The sequence below is a fragment of the Salvelinus fontinalis genome, chromosome 16 (assembly GCF_029448725.1).
Source record: "Salvelinus fontinalis isolate EN_2023a chromosome 16, ASM2944872v1, whole genome shotgun sequence".
NCBI classification, from domain to species: Eukaryota; Metazoa; Chordata; class Actinopteri; order Salmoniformes; family Salmonidae; genus Salvelinus; species Salvelinus fontinalis.
The window spans coordinates 53,197,072-53,213,082 of record NC_074680.1 but is presented as its reverse complement, the minus strand read 5'-3'; the positions used below and the strand labels follow the sequence as shown (position 1 = coordinate 53,213,082).

Genomic DNA, 16,011 nt, shown 5'->3' with positions numbered 1-16,011 from the left:
GGGTGATGTTTGGCTGGGGGGGAATAGGATGGGAAGTTGGGGGTGATGTTTGGCTGTGGGGGAATAGGATGGGAAGTTGGGGGTGATGTTTGGCTGGGGGGGAATGGAATGGGGAGTTGGGGATGATGTTAGGCTGGGGGGAATGGGATGGGGAGTTGGGGGTGATGTTTGGCTGGGGGGAATGGGATGGGGAGTTGAGGGTGATGTTGTGTTGGGGGGAATGGGATGGGGAGTTGGGGGTGATGTTGTGCTGGGGGGAATGGGATGGGGAGTTGGGGGTGATGTTAGGCTGGGGGGAATGGGATGGGGAGTTGAGGGTGATGTTGTGCTGGGGGGGAATAGGATGGGGAGTTGGGGGTGATGTTGTGTTGGGGGGAATGGGATGGGGAGTTGGGGGTGATGTTTGGCTGTGAGTACATGTGGTATAAACTAGATGTGTAAATTGACATGCATGTTGTGCCTGTAACCCCCCCCCCCCCCCAAACAAATAAAAATAAGTGGTTTGGTCCAAATTGGATGTTTGGTATTTAAATTGAAATTGATGATTTGTGTGCAATCAATTAGCTTAATTTCTCAGAGTTAAAATTGTCTTTCAACAAAATAATGTTGCAGGAATGTTTATATCATCTTTTTCAAACTACAGACACTATTTCAGAAAAATCTGAGATGGTCGGTGTCATGGCTTGCTGAAATCAAATCAAACAACCCAGTGTTTCTTTTTTTTTTTGCAACAGGAGCCGGCAAGCTTTGGCCCGGCCTGATCGAGTCCATCCATAACTTCAACATCCCAGAGACCAGTGGTAGAGTATCCACAGACCAGTCGGAGGTTAATACTTTTAATCTTCTATCCACATTGAAGGGATAACTTCTAGCCTTTACAGCCAAGCTCACTGAGTCTTTTCCCTGGTCCATTTGATCATAGTCTCAGGCGAGCGATAGAGGAAGATGAGTTTAGCGTACATGTCTTCCTCCAGGTCCAGCTCTCCCGTCTCTCGGACCAGGAAGATGTCGGTGCACAGCTTCAGGATGCGATCCACGTTGGGCAGCTCCTCGAACATGATGGTGTGGGATATACCGCTGAAGAACTCACGGACAAACTTACCGATGACGAGCACCACAGAGGCATACAGACCCATGATCCTGGAGGAGAGGAAGAGATAAGGAGATACTGTAATTGTGCCTTCAGAAAGTATGCATACTCCTGGACTTATTTCACATTTAGTTGTTTACAGTCTAAATTCAACATTAAATAATTTTTTTCCCTCACCCAACTACAAACAAAACCCAATAATGGCAAAGTGAAAACTTGTTTTTAGTTTTTTCTTTTGCAAATGTATTGAAAATGAAATACACAAATATCTAATTTACAAAAGTTGTGAGTCTTTCTGGGTATGTCTCTAAGTGATTTGAAGACCTGGATTGTACAATATTTGCACATTATTACTGAAAACATTATTCAAGCTCTGTCAAGTCGGTTGTTGAGCCATTTTCAAGTATTGCCGTAGATTTTCAAGCCAATTTAAGTCAAAACTGGAACTAGGCCACTAAGGAAAAGTCAATGTCATCTTGGTAAGCAACGCCAGTGTATATTTGGCTTTGTGTTTTAGGTTATTGTCCTGCTGAAAGGTGAATTTGTCTCCCAGTGTCTGTTGGAAAGCAGACTGAACCATGTTTTCCTCTAGGACTTTGCCGAGCTCTATTCCGTTTCTTTTAATCCTAAAAAAAGCTCGCTAGTCCTTGCCGACGACAAGCAAACACATAACATGATGCAGCCACCACCATGTTTGAAAATATGAAGTGGTACTCAATGATGTGTTGTGTTGGATTTGACACAAACATAACGCTTTGTATTCAGGACTTAAAGTTAGTTTTATTTTAGTGCCTTGTTGAAAACAGGATGCATGTTTTGGAATATTTTTATTCTGTACAGGCTTCCTTCTTTTCACTTTGTCAATTAGGTTAGTATTGTGGAGTAACTACAATGTTGTTGATCCATCCTCAGTTTTATCCTATCACAGCCATTCAACTCAGTAACTGTTTTAAAGTCACCATTGGTCTCATGGTGAAATCCCTGAGCGGTTTCCTTCCTCTACGGCAACTGAGTTAGGAAGGACACCTATATATTTGTAGTGACTGGGTGTATTGCTACGCCATCCAAAGTGCAATTAATAACTTCACCATGCTCAAAGGGATATTCAATGTCAGCTTTTTTCCCCACCCATCTACCAATAGGTGCCCTTCTTTGTGAGGCATTGGAAAACCTTTGTGGATGAATCTGTTTGAAATTCACTGATCGTACAGAGATGAGGTAGTCATTAAAAAATCATGTTAAACAATATTAGTCCATGCAACTTATTATGTGACTTGTTGAGCACATTTTTACTCCTGAACTTAGGCTTGTCATAACAAAGGGGTTGAATACTGATTGATTCAAGACATTTCAGCTTTTCATTTTTTATTAATTTGTAAAACATATAGAAAAACATATTTCCACTTTGATATTTGAAGGCACCGTATATATACACTACATGGACAAAAGTATATGGACACCTGCTCATCAAACATCTAATTCCAAAATCATGGGCATTAATATGGAGTTGGTCCCTCCTTTGCTGCTATAACAACCTCCACTCTTCTGGGAAGGCATTCCACTAGATGTTGGAACATTGCTGCGAGAACTTCAGCCACAAGAGCATTAGTGAGGTCGGGCACTGATGTTGGGCGATAAGGTCTGGCTCGTAGTCGGCGTTCCAATTCATCCCAAAGGTGTTTGACGGGGTTGATTGAGGTCAGGGCTCTGTGCAGGCCAGTCAAGTTCTTCCACACTGACCTCGACAAACCATTTCTGTACTTTGTGCACGGGGGCATTGTCATGCCGAAACAGGAAAGGGCCTTCCCCAAACTGTTGTATCTGTTGATATGGAGGGAACTGACACTGACAGCTAGTTGATAGGGAGGACACTGACACTGACAGCTAGCTGATATGGAGGACACTGACACTGGCAGCTAGCTGATAGGGAGGACACTGACACTGACAGCTAGCTGATAGGGAGGACACTGATAGCTAGTTGATAGGGGGGACACTGACACTGACAGCTAGCTGATAGGGAGGACACTGACACTGACAGCTAGCTGATATGGAGGACACTGACACTGACAGCTAGCTGATAGGGAGGACACTGACACTGACAGCTAGCTGATAGCGAGGACACTGATAGCTAGTTGATAGGGAGGACACTGACACTGACAGCTAGCTGATAGGGAGGACACTGATAGCTAGTTGATATGGAGAACACTGACACTGACAGCTAGCTGATAGGAACACTGACAGCTAGTTGATAGGAAGGGAACTGACACTGACAGCTAGTTGATATGGAGGACACTGACACTGATAGCTAGTTGATAGGGAGGACACTGATAGCCAGTTGATAGGGAGAACACTGATAGCTAGTTGATAGGGAGGACACTGACACTGACAGCTAGTTGACAGGGAGGACACTGACACTGACAGCTAGTTGATATGGAGGACACTGATAGCTAGCTGATAGGGAGGACACTGACACTGACAGCTAGTTGATATGGAGGACACTGACACTGACAGCTAGTTGATATGGAGGACACTGATACTGACAGCTAGTTGATATGGAGGGAACTGACAGCTAGTTGATAGGGAGGACACTGACACTGACAGCTAGTTGATATGGAGGGAACTGACACTGACAGCTAGATGATAGGGAGGACACTGACACTGACAGCTAGCTGATAGGGAGGACACTGACACTGACAGCTAGTTGATATGGAGGGAACTGACACTGACAGCTAGTTGATAGGGAGGACACTGACAGCTAGTTGATAGGGAGGACACTGACACTGACAGCAAGTTGATATGGAGGGAACTGACACTGACAGCTAGTTGATAGGGAGGACACTGCCAGCTAGTTGATATGGAGGACACTGACACTGACAGCTAGTTGATAGGGAGTACACTGACACTGACAGCTAGTTGATATGGAAGACACTGACACTGACAGCTATTTGATAGGGAGGACACTGACACCTAGTTGATATGGAGGGAACTGACAGCTAGTTGATAGGGAGGACACTGACACTGACAGCTAGTTGATATGGAGGGAACTGACACTGACAGCTAGTTGATAGGGAGGACACTGACACTGACATTTAGCTGATAGGGAGGACACTGACACTGACAGCTAGTTGATATGGAGGGAACTGACACTGACAGCTAGTTGATAGGGAGGACACTGACAGCTAGCTGATAGGGAAGACACTGACACTGACAGCAAGTTGAAATGGAGGGAACTGACACTGACAGCTAGTTGATAGGGAGGACACTGACAGCTAGTTGATATGGAGGACACTGACACTGACAGCTAGTTGATAGGGAGGGCACTGACACTGACAGCTATTTGATAGGGAGGACACTGACACTGACAGCTAGTTGATATGGGGGGAACTGACACTGACAGCTAGTTGATAGGGAGGACACTGAAACTGACAGCTAGTTGATAGGGAGGACACTGACACTGATAGCTAGTTGATATGGAGGACACTGACACTGACAGCTAGTTGATAGGGAGGACACTGACACTGGCAGCTAGTTGATAGGGAGGGAACTGACACTGACAGCTAGCTGATAGGGAAGACACTGATAGCTAGTTGATAGGGAGGACACTGACACTGACAGCTAGTTGATAGGGAGGGAACTGACACTGACAGCTAGCTGATAGGGAGGACACTGATAGCTAGTTGATAGGGAGGACACTGACAGCTAGTTGATAGGGAGGGAACTGACACTGACAGCTAGCTGATATGGAAGACACTGACACTGACAGCTAGCTGATAGGGAGGACACTTACAGCTAGCTGATAGGGAGGACACTGACACTGACAGCTAGTTGATAGGGAGGACACTGATAGCTAGTTGATAGGGAGGACACTGACACTGACAGCTAGTTGATAGGGAGGGAACTGACACTGACAGCTAGTTGATATGGAGGACACTGACACTGACAGCTAGCTGATAGGGAGGACACTGATAGCTAGTTGATAGGGAGGACACTGACACTGACAGCTAGTTGATAGGGAGGACACTGACACTGACAGCTAGTTGATATGGAGGGAACTGACAGCTAGTTGATATGGAGGACACTGACACTGACAGCTAATTGATATGGAGGGAACTGACAGCTAGTTGATAGGGAGGACACTGACACTGACAGCTAGTTGATAGGGAGGGAACTGACACTGACAACTAGTTGATATGGAGGACACTGACACTGACAGCTAGTTGATAGGTAGGACACTGACACTGACAGCTAGCTGATAGCGAGGACACTGATAGCTAGTTGATAGGGAGGACACTGACACTGACAGCTAGCTGATAGGGAGGACACTGATAGCTAGTTGATATGGAGAACACTGACACTGACAGCTAGCTGATAGGAACACTGACAGCTAGTTGATAGGAAGGGATCTGACACTGACAGCTAGTTGATATGGAGGACACTGACACTGATAGCTAGTTGATAGGGAGGACACTGATAGCCAGTTGATAGGGAGGACACTGATAGCTAGTTGATAGGGAGGACACTGACACTGACAGCTAGTTGACAGGGAGGACACTGACACTGACAGCTAGTTGATATGGAGGACACTGATAGCTAGCTGATAGGGAGGACACTGACACTGACAGCTAGTTGATATGGAGGACACTGACACTGACAGCTAGTTGATATGGAGGACACTGATACTGACAGCTAGTTGATATGGAGGGAACTGACAGCTAGTTGATAGGGAGGACACTGACACTGACAGCTAGTTGATATGGAGGGAACTGACACTGACAGCTAGATGATAGGGAGGACACTGACACTGACAGCTAGCTGATAGGGAGGACACTGACACTGACAGCTAGTTGATATGGAGGGAACTGACACTGACAGCTAGTTGATAGGGAGGACACTGACAGCTAGTTGATAGGGAGGACACTGACACCGACAGCAAGTTGATATGGAGGGAACTGACACTGACAGCTAGTTGATAGGGAGGACACTGACAGCTAGTTGATATGGAGGACATTGACACTGACAGCTAGTTGATAGGGAGGACACTGACACTGACAGCTAGTTGATATGGAAGACACTGACACTGACAGCTATTTGATAGGGAGGACACTGACACTGACAGCTAGTTGATATGGAGGGAACTGACAGCTAGTTGATAGGGAGGACACTGACACTGACAGCTAGTTGATATGGAGGGAACTGACACTGACAGCTAGTTGATAGGGAGGACACTGACACTGACATTTAGCTGATAGGGAGGACACTGACACTGACAGCTAGTTGATATGGAGGGAACTGACACTGACAGCTAGTTGATAGGGAGGACACTGACAGCTAGCTGATAGGGAAGACACTGACACTGACAGCAAGTTGAAATGGAGGGAACTGACACTGACAGCTAGTTGATAGGGAGGACACTGACAGCTAGTTGATATGGAGGACACTGACACTGACAGCTAGTTGATAGGGAGGGCACTGACACTGACAGCTATTTGATAGGGAGGACACTGACACTGACAGCTATTTGATATGGGGGGAACTGACACTGACAGCTAGTTGATAGGGAGGACACTGAAACTGACAGCTAGTTGATAGGGAGGACACTGACACTGATAGCTAGTTGATATGGAGGACACTGACACTGACAGCTAGTTGATAGGGAGGACACTGACACTGGCAGCTAGTTGATAGGGAGGGAACTGACACTGACAGCTAGCTGATAGGGAAGACACTGATAGCTAGTTGATAGGGAGGACACTGACACTGACAGCTAGTTGATAGGGAGGGAACTGACACTGACAGCTAGCTGATAGGGAGGACACTGATAGCTAGTTGATAGGGAGGACACTGACAGCTAGTTGATAGGGAGGGAACTGACACTGACAGCTAGCTGATATGGAAGACACTGACACTGACAGCTAGCTGATAGGGAGGACACTTACAGCTAGCTGATAGGGAGGACACTGACACTGACAGCTAGTTGATAGGGAGGACACTGATAGCTAGTTGATAGGGAGGACACTGACACTGACAGCTAGTTGATAGGGAGGGAACTGACACTGACAGCTAGTTGATATGGAGGACACTGACACTGACAGCTAGCTGATAGGGAGGACACTGATAGCTAGTTGATAGGGAGGTCACTGACACTGACAGCTAGTTGATAGGGAGGACACTGACACTGACAGCTAGTTGATATGGAGGGAACTGACAGCTAGTTGATATGGAGGACACTGACACTGACAGCTAATTGATATGGAGGGAACTGACAGCTAGTTGATAGGGAGGACACTGACACTGACAGCTAGTTGATAGGGAGGGAACTGACACTGACAACTAGTTGATAGGTAGGACACTGACAGCTAGTTGATAGGTAGGACACTGACAGCTAGTTGATATGGAGGGAACTGACACTGACAGCTAGTTGATAGGGAGGACACTGGCACTGACAGCTAGTTGATAGGGAGGACACTGAGAGCTAGTTGATAGGGAGGGAACTGACACTGACAGCTAGTTGATATGGAGGACACTGACACTGACAGCTAGCTGATAGGGAGGACACTGATAGCTAGTTGATAGGGAGGGAACTGACACTGACAGCTAGTTGATATGGAGGACACTGACACTGACAGCTAGTTGATAGGGAGGACACTGACACTGACAAATAGTTGATAGGGAGGACACTGACAGCTAGTTGATATGGAGGGAACTGACAGCTAGTTGATATGGAGGACACTGACACTGACAGCTAATTGATATGGAGGGAACTGACAGCTAGTTGATAGGGAGGACACTGACACTGACAGCTAGTTGATAGGGAGGGAACTGACAGCTGGTTGATAGGGAGGGAACTGACACTGACAGCTAGTTGATATGGAGGGAACTGACACTGACAGCTAGTTGATATGGAGGGAACTGACACTGACAGCTAGTTGATATGGAGGACACTGACAGCTAGTTGATATGGAGGGAACTGACAGCTAGTTGATATGGAGGGAACTGACACTGACAGCTAGCTGATAGGGAGGACACTGACACTGACAGCTAGTTGATATGGAGGGAACTGACACTGACAGCTAGTTGATATGGAGGGAACTGACACTGACAGCTAGCTGATAGGGAGGACACTGACACTGACAGCTAGATGATATGGAGGACACTGACACTGACAGCTAGTTGATAGGGGGGGAACTGACAGCTAGTTGATAGGGAGGACACTGACACTGATAGCTAGTTGATAGGGAGGACACTGACACTGACAGCTAGCTGATAGGGAGGACACTGACACTGACAGCTAGTTGATTTGGAGGACACTGACACTGACAGCTCGCTGATAGGGAGGACACTGACACTGACAGCTAGCTGATAGGGAGGACACTGACAGATCGTTGATATGGAAGGAACTGACACTGACAGCTAGCTGATAGGGAGGACACTGACACTGACAGATAGTTGATATGGAAGGAACTGACACTGACAGCTAGCTGATAGGGAGGACACTGACACTGACAGTTAGTTGATAGGGAGGGAACTGACAGCTAGTTGATAGGGAGGACACTGACACTGATAGCTAGTTGATAGGGAGGACACTGACACTGACAGCTAGCTGATAGGGAGGACACTGACACTGACAGCTAGTTGATTTGGAGGACACTGACACTGACAGCTCGCTGATAGGGAGGACACTGACACTGACAGCTAGCTGATAGGGAGGACACTGACACTGACAGATAGTTGATATGGAGGGAACTGACACTGACAGCTAGCTGATAGGTAGGACACTGACACTGACAGATAGTTGATATGGAGGGAACTGACACTGACAGCTAGTTGATAGGGAGGACACTGACACTGACAGCTAGTTGATAGGGAGGACACTGACACTGACAGATAGTTGATATGGAGGGAACTGACACTGACAGCTAGTTGATAGGGAGGACACTGACACTGACAGCTAGTTGATAGGGAGGACACTGACACTGACAGATAGTTGATATGGAGGGAATTGACACTGACAGCTAGTTGATAGGGAGGACACTGACACTGACAGCTAGCTGATAGGGAGGACACTGACACTGACAGATAGTTGATATGGAGGGAACTGACACTGACAGCTAGCTGATAGGTAGGACACTGACACTGACAGATAGTTGATATGGAGGGAACTGACACTGACAGCTAGTTGATAGGGAGGACACTGACACTGACAGCTAGTTGATAGGGAGGACACTGACACTGACAGATAGTTGATATGGAGGGAATTGACACTGACAGCTAGTTGATATGGAGGACACTGACACTGACAGCTAGTTGATAGGGAGGACACTGACACTGACAGATAGTTTATATGGAGGGAACTGACACTGACAGCTAGTTGATAGGGAGGACACTGACACTGACAGCTAGCTGATAGGTAGGACACTGACACTGACAGATAGTTGATATGGAGGGAATTGACACTGACAGCTAGTTGATATGGAGGACACTGACACTGACAGCTAGTATATAGGGAGGACACTGACACTGACAGATAGTTTATATGGAGGGAACTGACACTGACAGCTAGTTGATAGGGAGGACACTGACACTGACAGCTAGCTGATAGGTAGGACACTGACACTGACAGCTAGTTGATAGGGAGGACACTGACACTGACAGCTAGCTGATAGGTAGGACACTGACACTGACAGCTAGTTGATAGGGAGGACACTGACACTGACAGCTAGCTGATAGGTAGGACACTGACACTGACAGCTAGTTGATAGGGAGGGAACTGACACTGACAGCTAGTTGATAGGGAGGACACTGACACTGACAGCTAGCTGATAGGTAGGACACTGACACTGACAGCTAGTTGATAGGGAGGACACTGACACTGACAGCTAGCTGATAGGGAGGATACTGACACTGACAGCTAGCTGATAGGGAGGACACTGACACTGACAGCTAGTTGATACACTGTTCATGCAACTACACAACATTATTAGTTGGCTACCAAGTGTTCTACAAAGGAATAGCTATGGTGGTCATGTAGCAGAAATGTGTTTGCCATAGAATTAAGAATGAGTAATTTAATAGGATCTCTATGGTGTATGTATACACTGTAGAGGTGATGACCAAAGTGCAGGAACATGTGATGTTGGAATGCTACTGACCAGCCAGGTTTTTGCCCTGGTTGTTGTTATGGCCCTAGATCTCCCACAACATCCAGGAATAGTAGTTGTTGGTATGGCCCTAGATCTCCCACAACATCCAGGAATAGTAGTTGTTGGTATGGCCCTAGATCTCCCACAACATCCTGGAATAGTAGTTGTTGGTATGGCCCTAGATCTCCCACAACATCCTGGAACAATAGTTGTTGTTATGGCCCTAGATCTCCCACAACATCCTGGAATAGTAGTTGTTGGTATGGCCCTAGATCTCCCACAACATCCTGGAACAGTAGTTGTTGGTATGGCCCTAGATCTCCCACAACATCCTGGAATAGTAGTTGTTGTTATGAACCTGGATCTCCCACAACATCCTGGAACAGTAGTTGTTGGTATGGCCCTAGATCTCCCACAACATCCTGGAATAGTAGTTATTGGTATGGCCCTAGATCTCCCACAACATCCAGGAATAGTAGTTGTTGTTATGAACCTGGATCTCCCACAACATCCAGGAAAAGTAGTTGTTGGTATGGCCCTAGATCTCCCACAACATCCAGGAATAGTAGTTGTTGGTATGGCCCTAGATCTCCCACAACATCCAGGAATAGTAGTTGTTGGTATGGCCCTAGATCTCCCACAACATCCTGGAACAGTAGTTGTTGTTATGGCCCTAGATCTCCCACAACATCCTGGAATAGTAGTTGTTGGTATGGCCCTAGATCTCCCACAACATCCTGGAACAGTAGTTGTTGGTCTGGCCCTAGATCTCCCACAACATCCTGGAACAGTAGTTGTTGGTATGGCCCTAGATCTCCCACAACATCCTGGAATAGTAGTTGTTGTTATGAACCTGGATCTCCCACAACATCCTGGAACAGTAGTTGTTGGTATGGCCCTAGATCTCCCACAACATCCTGGAATAGTAGTTATTGGTATGGCCCTGGATCTCCCACAACATCCTGGAATAGTAGTTGTTGGTATGGCCCTAGATCTCCCACAACATCCTGGAATAGTAGTTGTTGTTATGGCCCTGGATCTCCCACAACATCCTGGAATAGTAGTTGTTGGTATGGCCCTAGATCTCCCACAACATCCTGGAACAGTAGTTGTTGTTATGGCCCTAGATCTCCCACAACATCCTGGAATAGTAGTTGTTGGTATGGCCCTAGATCTCCCACAACATCCTGGAATAGTAGTTGTTGGTATGGCCCTAGATCTCCCACAACATCCTGGAATAGTAGTTGTTGTTATGGCCCTGGATCTCCCACAACATCCTGGAATAGAAGTTGTTGGTAGGACCCGGGATCTCCCACAACATCCTGGAATAGTAGTTGTTGTTATGGCCCTAGATCTCCCACAACATCCTGGAATAGTAGTTGTTGGTATGGCCCTAGATCTCCCACAACATCCTGGAATAGTAGTTGTTGGTATGGCCCTAGATCTCCCACAACATCCTGTAATAGTAGTTGTTGGTATGGCCCTGGATCTCCCACAACATCCTGGAATAGTAGTTGTTGTTATGGCCCTAGATCTCATACAACATCCTGTAATAGTAGTTGTTGGTATGGCCCTAGATCTCCCACAACATCCTGTAATAGTAGTTGTTGGTATGGCCCTAGATCTCCCACAACATCCTGGAACAGTAGTTGTTGGTATGGCCCTAGATCTCCCACAACATCCTGGAACAGTAGTTGTTGTTATGGCCCTAGATCTCCCACAACATCCAGGAATAGTAGTTGTTGGTATGGCCCTAGATCTCCCACAACATCCTGTAATAGTAGTTGTTGGTATGGCCCTGGATCTCCCACAACATCCTGGAATAGTAGTTGTTGTTATGGCCCTAGATCTCCCACAACATCCTGGAATAGTAGTTGTTGGTATGGCCCTGGATCTCCCACAACATCCTGGAATAGTAGTTGTTGGTCTGGCCCTAGATCTCCCACAACATCCTGTAATAGTAGTTGTTGTTATGGCCCTAGATCTCCCACAACATCCTGTAATAGTAGTTGTTGGTATGGCCCGGGATCTCCCACAACATCCTGGAATAGTAGTTGTTGGTATGGCCCTAGATCTCCCACAACATCCTGGAATAGTAGTTGTTGGTATGGCCCTAGATCTCCCAAAACATCCTGTAATAGTAGTTGTTGGTATGGCCCTGGATCTCCCACAACATCCTGGAATAGTAGTTGTTGTTATGGCCCTAGATCTCATACAACATCCTGTAATAGTAGTTGTTGGTATGGCCCTAGATCTCCCACAACATCCTGTAATAGTAGTTGTTGGTATGGCCCTAGATCTCCCACAACATCCTGGAACAGTAGTTGTTGGTCTGGCCCTAGATCTCCCACAACATCCTGGAACAGTAGTTGTTGTTATGGCCCTAGATCTCCCACAACATCCAGGAATAGTAGTTGTTGGTATGGCCCTAGATCTCCCACAACATCCTGTAATAGTAGTTGTTGGTATGGCCCTGGATCTCCCACAACATCCTGGAATAGTAGTTGTTGGTATGGCCCTAGATCTCCCACAACATCCTGGAATAGTAGTTGTTGGTATGGCCCTGGATCTCCCACAACATCCTGTAATAGTAGTTGTTGGTATGGCCCGGGATCTCCCACAACATCCTGGAATAGTAGTTGTTGGTATGGCCCTAGATCTCATACAACATCCTGTAATAGTAGTTGTTGGTATGGCCCTAGATCTCCCACAACATCCTGGAACAGTAGTTGTTGGTATGGCCCTGGATCTCCCACAACATCCTGGAATAGTAGTTGTTGGTATGGCCCTGGATCTCCCACAACATCCTGGAATAGTAGTTGTTGGTATGGCCCTAGATCTCCCACAACATCCTGGAATAGTAGTTGTTGGTATGGCCCTAGATCTCCCACAACATCCTGGAATAGTCGTTGTTGGTAGGACCATAGATCTCCCACAACATCCTGGAATAGTAGTTGTTGGTATGGCCCTGGATCTCCCACAACATCCTGGAATAGTAGTTGTTGGTATGGCCCTAGATCTCCCACAACATCCTGGAATAGTAGTTGTTGGTATGACCCTGGATCTCCCACAACATCCTGGAACAGTGGTTGTTGTTATTGCCCTAGATCTCCCACAACATCCTGGAACAGTAGTTGTTGTTATGGCCCTGGATCTCCCACAAAATCCTGGAACAGTAGTTGTTGGTATGGCCCTAGATCTCCCACAACATCCTGGAATAGTAGTTGTTGGTATGGCCCTAGATCTCCCACAACATCCTGGAATAGTAGTTGTTGGTATGACCCTGGATCTCCCACAACATCCTGGAACAGTAGTTGTTGTTATGGCCCTAGATCTCCCACAACATCCTGGAATAGTAGTTGTTGGTAGGACCATAGATCTCCCACAACATCCTGGATTAGTAGTTGTTGGTATGGCCCTGGATCTCCCACAACATCCTGGAATAGTAGTTGTTGGTATGGCCCGGGATCTCCCACAACATCCTGGAATAGTAGTTGTTGTTATGGCCCTGGATCTCCCACAACATCCTGGCATAGAAGTTGTTGGTATGGCCCTGGATCTCCCACAACATCCTGGAATAGTAGTTGTTGTTATGGCCCTAGATCTCCCACAACATCCTGGAATAGTAGTTGTTGTTATGGCCGTAGATGTCACACAAGATCCTGGAATAGTCCACTCTTGGCTTTTCCACTGGAATGCAAGGAGCTGAGGTTCATGCATGCACACCAGTGTTGCAAGACAGGCTCTTGCATTTAGGCGAGAACTGGATGGCTGTAAATTATGCAGAAAGACAACAGATGTTGGACTGTCTCAGTGATACTCCAACTATAGCTCTTTGGGATGATAAAAAGGCAAAATGGCAGGTTTTTATAATCTGATCAACTGTAGGCTTCAGAAATTAGGCAGTTAAGGATCTAACTTCCATTGGCAAGCCCAGTCAAACTGTCTGGTCTGTCCCCCAAAGACATTTCCCCACCCCCCAAAGACCCGCGCCCCCCCCACCCCAAAGACATTTCTTACCCCCCAAAGACCACCCCTACCCCCAAAGACCCCCACCCCCAAAGACCTTCCCTACCCCCAACGACCCCCACCCCCAAAGACCTTCCCTACCCCTAAAGACCCCCACCCCCAAAGACCTTCCCTACACCCAAAGACCCCCAACCCCAAATACCTTCCCTACCCCCAAAGACCCCCACCCCCAAAGACCTTCCCTACCCCCAAAGACCCCCAACCCCAAAGTAATTTCCTACCCGTGTGCAGCCTCTCCCTCTCACACTCCTGACCCAGACGCAGCTCTACAGAATGCTGTGTATTGATAATGTTGCTGAGAGAATGTTTTTACATTGAGCTGCGTATTTAAACGGTATTCCTGTATTTGAGGTAATCAGAATGTCAAATATGTCAGTAACAACAGTGACAGGATGTAAATTACATGATGAGCAGAACTGTGGTTTCTACTTTAGCGTCAGAAACTCATCCCTTTCTCCTTTGTGGATATAGATATAGATAAATAGATAGATAGGTCTATAGATACAGTAGATACAATAGAGAGATAAATAGAGATGGATCTATAGATACAGTAGATAGATAGATACAATAGAGAGAGAGATAGATACAATAGAGAGATATATATAAGATATAGATAGATCTATAGATACAGTAGATAGATCTATAGATACAGTAGATAGATCTATAGATACAGTAGATAGATAGACAGATAGATCTATATAGATAGATAGATTTTTTGATCTATAGATAGAGATATATATATATACAGATCTATAGATATATATATATATATATATACAGATCTATAGATAGAGATATATATATATATATATATACAGATATATATATATATACAGATATATATATATACAGATAGATATATATACAGATATCAGGTTACCAGAATCGGTGCGTTAAGTCGCTCTTTAAAGCTAAATAATTACAAAGTGTGAAAAGAAGTGGAGATACCCTTGTCTCATACCACGGGCTATTGGTTTTATTATTCAATGGTACTCCGACCATATCTGCTATTTTGACACTTTCTTCATCAAAGACAAAAATGTTGGGCTGATGAGAAAACGATGGGCTAGCTAGCAAACACTGCCAGGGTAGAGATTTCACATGATTTCATGTGATGCTATGCTATATTTGGTCTACTCACCCGTATCCAGCCAGGAAGCCCAGACTAGGAGGGCTGACCTGGTCGCTGAAGACATAGAGCTCCAGTCCAGCGTCGTACAGATTCTTGGGGCTACGAACGTTGATCTTTCCCGGACTAGTCTGGTTCACGATCCACCACTCCTGGACCTCCGCTGAGTCGTTATGGAATCGCTCCAAAGCCAAAGTGATGAATTCTTCCTCTGGAGGAAACAAATAGAACGCAATATAATACCATTGTGTTTTTAATGTTCATAAACATAAACATAAACTTTAGTCCACACAATGTGGAAAGGTGCCTTTTGTCTTCAAAATAGCATGGTTGACAACAAACACAGCTCGATTCTATAGCGCAAATTTAAATTTAAAGGTAATTTCCGATTGAGCGTTTGCTGTGAATGCAGTCTTCACAAACGCGGGAACATTGCCTTTAAATTTCAATCGCACTATAGCGCAGAACTTCGACGATACGTATTGATTCAAGCCCTACACAATAACACTATTGACAACAAGCAATTAACACGATAAGACAAGACGATTGACAACTAACAACATTATAACATCACCATCATGAAAGTCAGATATATAGATAGAGATAGACTAATGTCTTGTTTT

The 16,011-nt window shown here is 45.9% G+C and overlaps 1 protein-coding gene across 1 annotated transcript in view; it reads right to left on the bottom strand.

The window, feature by feature from the left end:
- Positions 1-822: 822 nt before the first annotated feature.
- LOC129813406 (piezo-type mechanosensitive ion channel component 2-like) overlaps positions 823-16,011 on the bottom strand; it is a 57,978-nt gene continuing 42,789 nt past the window's right edge. Inside the window, exons 30-31 of the mRNA XM_055865742.1 lie at positions 15,401-15,599; positions 823-1,140 (exon numbers count right to left, since the gene is read on the bottom strand). Of these exons, the coding sequence (XP_055721717.1) occupies positions 888-1,140; positions 15,401-15,599 (452 nt within the window). The 3' untranslated portion in view covers positions 823-887. The remainder of the gene's footprint in view (positions 1,141-15,400; positions 15,600-16,011) is intronic.